Source organism: Nannobrachium achirus, assembly GCF_963921795.1.
Source record: "Nannobrachium achirus genome assembly, chromosome: 5".
NCBI classification, from domain to species: Eukaryota; Metazoa; Chordata; class Actinopteri; order Myctophiformes; family Myctophidae; genus Nannobrachium; species Nannobrachium achirus.
Window position 1 is genome coordinate 30,274,596 of NC_137814.1, and position 10,357 is coordinate 30,284,952.

The 10,357-nt window shown below is 41.2% G+C and overlaps 1 protein-coding gene across 1 annotated transcript; it reads right to left on the reverse strand.

The window, feature by feature from the left end:
- Positions 1-5,499: 5,499 nt before the first annotated feature.
- On the reverse strand, positions 5,500-8,985 carry en2b (engrailed homeobox 2b; the record flags this gene model as incomplete). The annotated part of the gene is made up of 2 exons (XM_080725713.1): positions 5,500-5,876; positions 8,424-8,985. 2 exons carry the CDS (start codon positions 8,983-8,985, stop codon positions 5,500-5,502), a joined length of 939 nt encoding a protein of 312 aa, XP_080581839.1.
- Between the last annotated feature and the right edge of the window lie 1,372 nt (positions 8,986-10,357).

Consider the following 10,357-nt stretch of genomic DNA (forward strand, 5'->3'; position numbering starts at 1 on the left):
CTGGACTGTGCCTAGAACCTTAACACTGCCAGTGACACTGGACTGTGCATAGAACCTGAACACCTTAACACTGCCAGTGACACTGGACTGTGCATAAAACCTTAACACCGCCAGTGACACTGGACTGTGCATAGAACCTTAACACCGCCAGTGACACTGGACTGTGCAGTGTGCATAGAACCTTAACACTGCCAGTGACACTGGGCTGTGCAGACTCGCGAAACGGTTGCCTCCCAACACACACACACACACACACACACACACACACACACACACACACACACACACACACACACACACACACACACACTTTCCCAAGACACAAGCAATGCCCTGCCCTACCTAGGGATGGGAAAATGTCACGATTATTGTGACCATAGAATATCGCAATTTACGATATTATCGCGATAATCAAAATATCCCCAACATCCATTATCTCTTTGCCAAAAAATAGCCGATCTACAAGCTCGTACATGAGCGAGCTTGTAGATCGGCTATTTTTTGGCAAAGAGATTTGGTAGAGAGTGAAAAAAAGACTATCAAGTATGTTATTTCCAGGTCCGTTTAACTGGGGGGTTTAAATGGATATGCAGCTCGGCAAATAAAAGGTGAATTGATCCCCTGTGCATGACGGAGGATGATCTCACGATAAATTAAATCTCCAAAATACGATTATCGTGAGCGTTTTTTATTACGATAAACGATAACGATTATCGTCCCATCCCTAACACACACACACACACACACACACACACACACTCTTTCCCAAGCCACAAGATAGCAATGCCCTGCCCTGCCCAACCCAGCACAACACTGCCCTGCTCAGCACAACACAACACAACACAGCTCAGCCCAGCACGGCACGGCACACAGCAGCTCATCAAGTCAGTGACCGTTGGGCGTTACTTCCACATACAAGGCAGCTAAGAAAGGAAATGTAGATGAGGGCTTCTGGAGCCATTCACACAGCTCAGGTCAATGCTGCTGCTCTACTGCTACTATCGCTGCCAACGGATTGGTCCTCAGAGATAGCTCACTGCCCTTTGTCCACACAGACCTTTCTCTCTCCTACACTCTTGGTCTGTCCCTTTTTTTATGTTGGTCTTTTGTTCCGTTTTTCCTGACTGTTTCTCCTCTTCTTTGAGAGGATCAGGTAAATATCAGACAGGAAGTGATGGATAGACGGATGCTTGGAGTTCTGTTAGAAGTCATCAGGGTAGTTTTCCACTGGTTTTGAGTGACAATGCTGTGTGATAGATATCCCGTCTATTTTTGGGAGCGTTGAGAGGCATGCTGTATGTGAACTTGTTAAACAGAAGTTTGTGTTGTTCCTGCGTTTTGATGTTTGGAATGAAAGTAGAGACAATCGCTTTTCAAAAATAATTTTGAATAATTTAAAGTTTTTAACTTGCAAGGGGAAAGGTTTGACTTTAATCTAGCTATATTTAAAACGATTGCTATCTTTTCTGTTATAAAAAGGCATTATTCAAATGTATCTATGGAACTTGGATTCATTGCAATGTCTGAACTTTGTGAAAAGGGATTTGTCATATAGGAAATAAGGATTGGTGCTTATTATAAGTATTCTGTGTTGAAGATGGATGACTTCAACTCAACAATAGATGAGCAAAGCAGGAGGTTTACAACAGGAAAGTGTCTGGTGGGATCCACTTAAAATCTTCACCTTTTTATCCACCAAACAAAACTTTAGAATCCCTTTGACCATTTCTTATACTACAATATTATCTTAAACATTTGTTATTTGGTCATAATCAGCCATAGAGCCATACGGCTAAATTAGTTTGCAAGTCAACACATTTTCACTTGTTTACTTTTCTTTCTTTTTTTTTAGGGGGCAAATTAATTGACCCTTTCCCCCTTGAATGTTCCAACTTTAAGGGGAGAGAAGTATCATTTCCTGAGATCATGCTCAATTTGGCCAGATTGTTTGGGTTTGTGTGTGTGTGTGTGTGTGTGTGTGTGTGGTGGTGGGGGGGGTTACAGTATTGTTGATGAGGTAGAGACAAACAACTCTTTCTCCTTGTATGAAACCTTGGAGCTTGTGTGTGTTTTCAGTTTTGTTTGTTTTGTTTGTTTGTTTTTATTGCCTTATTCCAGTTTTGGATTATGTTGGCCTTAGGGAAACTATTAGTGGCAACACACAAAAGCACTTTTTATCAACAGTATTTGTTAAATATTCACTGGTTCATTCTGACTATCGCCTGAGGTGCTCAGGGACAACACTCAGGATGAAGTAACAGATCTCAGATTATTAAAATTATTATGTGAAATTGGTGGCAATCCTATAGATTTGTGCACTTTCTAATGATTTAACTCTTTATATTGATGTCATCATGTCATGTTCATTTGTACATTTAAATGGAAAAGGAAACAAACTAGTTGTTTGTTCATTATGTTGTTAACCCAGTAAAACCCAGAAAGCAACTGTCATTTTAGATGTTTGCGTTGGCTATTCAAAAATAGCAGATCTACATACTCTGTGTGCCACTTTGTGCCACGCTGCGAGCTTGTACATCTGCTATTTTTGAACATTTTTGAATTAAGAAAAAGTTTGAGAACTATACTGATAAGGCATTTGTAGAATCGGCCTCAGGTCTGGTGGTGACCATTGGTGTATGATCACATGTTTTTGACTGAATTAAAATGGCCTGTCAGTGTGAAATATTTGACCGTATTGCATTGAGCTCATAACTGCAACAAACTGATCCTGTCATTTGACAAAACAAGCTACACAATGTTTACACTTCTCTTTGCAATTTTTTTCCCCCCTGATATCACTAACAATCAATCACAACAAGGGCAATATGCAATAGATGCATACATTTGACATGCTTTGTGAACTTCAAATCTAACGCAAACGTTAAAAATACGTTTTTAGATTAAAGTTAATATATTGTACAGTCTTAGTTGTTAGTTATATGACTCAGGGTTACCCCCCCCCCCCCCCCCAAAAAAAAAGAAAAAGAAGGAAAAAAAGTTGGAAAAAAAAAACTTATGGAGAGATGAAGGGTCCTCCTTGCTGCCTGTGACTCAGAGCGCCCAGTGATTGTGATGCAAATTGTTATGAAGTAATTTCAATAAGAGACCGTTCCTTAGTCTACATCACACGATCTTCATCACAAAACACAAAGGCTTTTCTCACATGTTGCAGTTCATCTTGTTTTCTCTTTCTGCAGCGCAATAACTTTAATAAAATAAACTTCAACTCAAAATTGTATCATTGTAATTTATTTACGTCACACCGTTTTTATGATACAAAGTATTTACATTTCGGGTCATATGAAAGAATACTCCAGTTGAAACAAAAACCACTATAGGACTTTGTTCATTAGGCCTATTATTTATAACCTATATCCTTAAAAATTCAAATGTAAAAATCTGTTGTATTCCACCTTGAATGGCAAGCGCTGCACTTGCGTTAGAAAACGTGGTGATTTTATTTCTTATAACACTGTAGAGAAATTACACATCTATAGAATTTTTAAGGCAATGGCATGTCCAGGTTTGGATTTGAACTTATCGAAACTGACTTACACTGTTATAACATAGGCTAATAACACAAAAACAAAACACCATTCACACCATCGTTAAACCACGATTTGGTTTGGATACACTTGCATGATGACCATTATATGCAAAAGGCCATTCAAATGTTTCATGAAAAAATAAAAGTTATTGCAGGATAAATAAGTTATGTAAACATTCAGACCCCATCTCCGTGAACGCATGGCTATAGAAGTTCAATATGCTATAAATATGAATATAATGGTCTTTGCAAACAAAATGAAAATGTCTTGAACATTCGTTGATAAGCAGAGCGCGTGGAGCCATGATTTGGGGGGAAGGCATGTGTGTGCCACTGTATAGTCATCATCAATCTATAAGCCATCGTACGACGGCGTCGCCCGCTGAAAAAAGAACAGATCTAAACTGAATTCGCTTGTAGATCAGTTCTTTTCAGCGCGCGATACCGTCGTACGACGAAGTAGCCTATATTATAAATGAGGCTTACGATTGAAAATGCTAGCAAAATGACCCTGATTGGATATAATATATAGACTAATCCAATTCCAATATAGTTCGTTGTACATTAGACATACATTTGATCATTTCAATAAGCCCTGAACTCATTTCATCTTTCTAAAATAGCATTCCCCTCCCTCCCTCCCCCTCCCTCTCAAATCTTGGCTGTTTTGGAACTTTTTTTTTATTTTATTTTTCAAGAACCCCAATAACATATGGACCTATAATTGAAAATCATTCTCATTGTGGAAAACAAAATGCCATTTTCACAAATCACATGCCACCATATGCTTTAGTAAGGATCATGGTTCAGAATGGGGCTACACAGTCACACCTCTCGCTATGAAAGACTGCATTGGACAAATCTCTTGGGCCAAGGTCGGAATGCAGGCCTATAATACACTGGTTCCCAAGCACTGGGTCGGGACCCATTTGTGGGTCACGGACACATTTTTATGGATCCCTTAATTTTTTTTGTTTCCTACATTTATTTATTTTTTATTTCAAAACATATTCCTAAAAAGCTAAGATGTTCATGAATAAAAAGAAAACTGCATTGATTTTTTTAAAGTAATTTCATTAATAAATACAATAAAATGTTGTGAGCTTGTAGATCTGCTGTTTTCACTAGTTTGGGTCCTGCATTGGCAAACGTCTAGTTTCTCTCTTGAGTCTCGAGTCTCGACCTGAAAAGTTTGGGAACCACTGCTATAATAGGTCTGCCAGCGGCCTCTCTGCACTGAAGGCGTTATCGATGCCAAATGTAGTCTACCGTTACACAACGTTCACCTACATAGCTTATTATGCAGAACTTTAAACTTCAAACATAGAAAATGCGTCGTTATACATTCCCAAATCACAGAAAAGGACTACTTTTACGCAAAAACAAATGGACCTGGGTATTATTATTATTTTTTAAAACATTTTATACGAGTAACAACAAATAACACGGTAGATGAAGAGGATAGTGACAGAAACACGCAAAAGAAAAGCAAAAATAAATCACAAATCAGGCTATTCTGAATTCACAGTTCCCAGAATGCAGCAGAAACAAAAACATCTTTGGATTTTTAGCATATACGTTATTTTTTTCATTTAATACGGTCAAACGTGTCAATAAAGGTCGAACAGATAAAATAATATAATAAAAGTAAAACACTCGAGAAAAGAAAGGAAAGTCTTATTTAAAGAAAAAAATAGAATGCAGAATATTGTCTCTCGTTCACTTTTTTTCCTTTTAAATATTAATGCTGGTATTTTTGACAATAATGGCCCTTTGAAAGATTTATTGCATCGTTGAGGCTTTTCCGACATTTAAGCCCGATTTAAATATATAGTTGCTTTCTGGGGTCGTTGGCATGCAGTAGCCTAAATAGCAGATCTACAAGCTCTCTTGCGAGCTTGTAGATTTACTGAGCCGTTTACTGAGCCGTCAAGCATAAAAGGGGGCTTTTATTATTCGTCGCTGTCCGTCTTGTCGCCGTCCTTTGACGTCGCGCTGGCGTGGTTATAGAGTCCCTGGGCCATCAGGTGCAGGGCCAGTGAGTTTTTGTTCCCGGTGGCCTTCTTGATCTTGGCCCGCTTGTTCTGGAACCAGATCTTGATCTGGGACTCGTTGAGGCCCAGCTCTGCGGCCAGGCTCTGCCTCCGCTGCTCGGTGAGGTAGCGGTTGGCCTGGAACTCAGTCTTTAGCCGCTGGAGCTGCTCTGCGGTGAAGGCCGTCCTGGGACGCTTGTCGTCCTTGTTGTTGCCGCCCGGCGATGTCGTCGTCGTCGCGCCGCCGCCCGTCGCCGCTGTGGAGGACGACTTCTTTGGTTTACGAGATCTGGGCCCTGCAAGGAGGAGGGGGGGTACACATGAGAATGATAAACATGACACACACCACCACACAACAACATATAGGCCTACACGACACGATGCACGATCACAAGTCAAGTCGTAGGCCTATAGAGCAGTGATTTTCAACCATTTTAATGTCAAGACCCCCATGCATGCAGTTTGACATGCATAAGCCTATACGGACCCCCATTTAATGGTATTTCTATCTCTGAGACCTCGTAAATTCAACGTTAATTTTACCAAACCCAAACCAAATGGACCCGTATATAGGTCCGACTCCATTCCAGTTGGTTCCTCAGAGTTACAGACCCGTATAATGGTCCATTTGGTTCCTATACCTATATTTTAGCTGGGGACCCCCTGGAACTCCATCAAGTACCCCTGGGGGTCCCCGGACCCCACTTTGAGAACCAATGCTATAGAGCTATATTTATCTGACGCTTTAAAAAGAAAGAGAAACACTAGGCTATCCCAGGCCATGCCCTTTCTGCCAAAAAACAGGGTAGAGATTTGGTGTAGACGGAAAAAAGTGGCACAGTTATATTACTCCGATCCGTTTTAGAATAGAGGATTTAAATGTAAAGTCAAGAGCAATGTGATGCTTGCATGAGTTGTTGGGCAGCAGCAGCACATGGGTTAAATGTAGGAGGAGGAATATAGCTGAGTTGCCAACCTTTACGACTATGGGATAGCTAGATTTCCTCAATCAGCGCCATAGAATATACTTTAGAATGTGTAGTATTGAAGAAGAGAGACGGAGGTTTTGTGTGAAGGAGGAGGATGATGGGGGTGGGGTCAGAGTCAGAAAGGAGGATGGGGGTTAGGCGCCTCTTTCTCTGTTACCACTCAATTTTACTTTTCTTTACTCGTACAAAAAGCTGGCTATTTTGCCGGTCTTTGGAGTGAATGGCGACATTTGAACACAAAATATAAAGTCAAAAGTAAATGTTTTGTTCAAAAACATTGTCTGCGTTTGTACAAATGTATCCAGATTATAGCTAATGCATAAACAATTGCCTAAATCTGTTATCGAACACATTTTCTAGAAACACACTTCATTCATATTTAGTTCCATGCCGTTATAAATAACACATTACTTTTAAAATAGCAGATATAGCTTGTCATTTATAACCTCTGCGTGAAGCTCTTTGTCGTCAACTGTGGACAAACTACAGGCCTGGACCACGATGGAAACTTTGTCCACAGAACAATAAAGACATGATAAAAACCCCTATAAGACGGTTAAGTAGTTGTTTTTTAGCATTTGAGGAGGTCGTTCGTTGCAGAAAAACTATTCTATACACTTGGAAACAACGGACAGTTGTTCTACCAACTTTATATTAAAGCTCTTTAATTTCTAAACAATCACAAAGGAATAGCCTGCCCTATTCCAGCCAAGTGGCCCACGGTTTGACATTGAAGAAAAAGAAAAAAAGAAAATCAATTCAAACGCAATTCAGGCTCAGTTTACTGATTAAAACAAACAACGAGTAATCATTAGAGAATTGAGTGTTTTTAAGTTTCAAACATAAAGCAATATATTTTGAAGTTGCAAGTTGGAATATATATAGACGAATGCTATAGCATTTCGCTAGTAGCCTAAACTTGGTTGGTATACAGGCTATGCAATATTTTAAATCAAATTGCTACGTATATCTGTCCATAAAATGTATGCGCAATAATGTGTTTATTATATGCATATTGCTGGAAAACCTTTGAACTCGTTTTGCTATGCATTTCAAGCCTAATCCAATCTCTCCTTTGGGATGGGATGGATGGGATACCCTCACTTTTTAGGCTCCCATTGTCAAAAAATATGCTAATTGAATATTAACAAAGAGCAGAGAGGAACAATGGCGTTAAACTTGGTTTTTAGATCCGTTAGCTTCAACAACTTTTAACGTATTTAATATTTTGGATTATATTCAAACGAAATCAATGTCTGATCCACTTTATCTGCATTTTAGAACCAAATTCTGAGAGACTTTTGTTAAATCGTTCCATTTGGTTTCCTGCTAATGTATTGCAATATTTATATAAACACGTTTCATTAGAACATTAATATGGATATTTGATGGTTACAAGTAGCCTATAAAATACTAACCATTGGTGTCGAAAATGCTTGATGGTTTGATAATTGGTTTGTCAATTGTCACTGGCGATGATATTAATCTATGGAATAGAAATGGGGGTAGAGACCAATGAAAGAATAGCCCATGTGCACATGAACACAATTACAAGCTATCCCCCAAATTCTTATATTATTATATTTAATAGTTTTTTTCATTAAATTGGCCTAAAGATTTATAAAGTCTGTTTGGAAATAAACGAACTTAGCCTACATTTTTACTTTTTTCTTTCTTTTCTTTTTTATGCTGCCGATGATGACGTATGAGAGCTTATAGTTGGAGGTTGTTTCAATACATTGGATCCGTGTTTCGCTCTCTCTCACCAAGATGAATATTAATAATATATATATTTTCCCCCCACGCTCTCAGAAATAAATAACCATTTTTTTAGCGGCTTTTGAGCATTCCTACCTGACGACGGTCGGTCTGAATAGCGGGTACAATACACCCAGGCCGGCCACAGCATCGACTTGTTCGAGCCGGCCTGGGAAGAGTCCGTGTCGGAGCTTAGGCACTGATCCCCACCGCCGTCTCCTCCGAGGGGCTTGCGAGGCACGTCGCCGGCTACAATCTCTGCCTTCTGGGCCTCCCGGTCGGAGGAACGGGAGTCCTCCTCGGACCCTTCTGTCCTCCTCTTGCCCTCTCCTCCTCCTCCTCCACCTGCCCCGCCGCCACCTCGCGGCTGCAGGACGCTGAGGGTCTTGGAGGAGGCCCTCTGGAGACTCCGCTCCGTCCTCAGTACTCCGAGGCGCTCCTCCTCTCTTGCCAGAGTCCCGTCTTTCCTCCTGCGGCCGAAGTCGGGCCTCAGGATGTTGTCGATGTAAAAGTTGGTGATGCGGTGGTGGTGCGGCTGCTGGTTCCCAGGTGCCCCGTGGTGGAGGAGAGGCAGGATGGCCCGGTTGGACTGGTCCTCCCCGGAGGAGTCCCCTTCCTCCGGACGCTCATCTCGGCTCCGCCGGTCATGTTCTTCCATAGTGCTGATGGTGCAGCCTCTTTTGGGACTCAGTCTTGCACTTTTCACAACAACAACAACAACAACAACACCTCCCTGTGTTGCTATAAATCCGCTGTTATGTGGATTTTCAAGTCTGTGTAGTTGTTTTCTCCCCGTTGTTTTTGATCACATCAGAATAAACGAGAAACAGTTTTCCCCCAGTCTGTGCTGCTATGTTTTTGCTCTGAAAATCCGCCTCTTATAGGTTTCACACATCATACTTCAAATCAGGCTGTTATTCCCCATGGCTAACTTCTCTGTTTATAAAAAGAAAGATAAGAAAAATACATTCAGGCATTCCATTCATGCAAAAAGTAGTTGAAATGTCCTCTTTTTTCTCTCCTCCAAACACACACACTCACACACACATACACACATCCACTCACACACTGGTTGATGCTTCCAACAGCGCACTAAAACTACGATGGATAAAGAGGCGCTAAGTGCTGCTCAAATACTTTCACTACGGATTTTTGGTTCTCATTTCTGATTGGCTGCCTGGCTCCCCGGTGACGCGGCAATAGACACGTGCCTCGGACCAGTCAAGTTGACGAAGACCTGTCACGTGACGTTCCCGGTATTCTCCTGGGGGCGCCTCCATCCCCTGAAGGGAAGAGTCCGCGTCCCATTGCCCGGAGGGGCGATTTGTCGAGCCGTGATTGGCTGGTTGATTGGTTGTCAGCGGACTGAGCGGAGAGACAGCGTCATGGAGGCAGAGAGAGAGAGGTACCCTGCATGTATGTGTAAGACTTTCTCTGGGATAAGGAGGCTGTATGTTTGAAGAGGTAACTATGTCAAATCCAATATTAGCAATATAGCATATATAATGTCATCAACCTCTGGTCATTTATTTTGTGGTATGTTGCCTTAGCTATAGGCTAAATCTCTAGTTAACTAGGCCTACTAGAAGACTAGAGACTAGTTCGAGCTGGGTTCACCAGGGATAGACTGGACTGGGTTAGACAGGGACAATAACAAAACATTGTATCTTCAAATATAGGCTATTATAGTTAAAATCACACAGTTAAACCAATACCAGCCAATGATACAACTTGGCGTGGTCTTCCCTCCGAGCTATAGGATGTGGATTCAACCACTAGTAACCCAGTGGTTGTAGGATAGGCTATTTCTAAGGTGTGTAGAGTAAAGGACACATCCACTCAAACGTGCAACGCGTTTATATACTCCAGGGTTTCATGTAGCCTTGGTGCACCTGCACCAAGGACATGCAATGCAGGGAACATACTGGCATTTGGTAAATAAAACGAATTGGCCTGGGTCTATATACTGTCTGTAGGCCTATTAGTTCTCAAATCCAGGCCAAGGGGAAGCCTTCTGGGTACTTAACTTT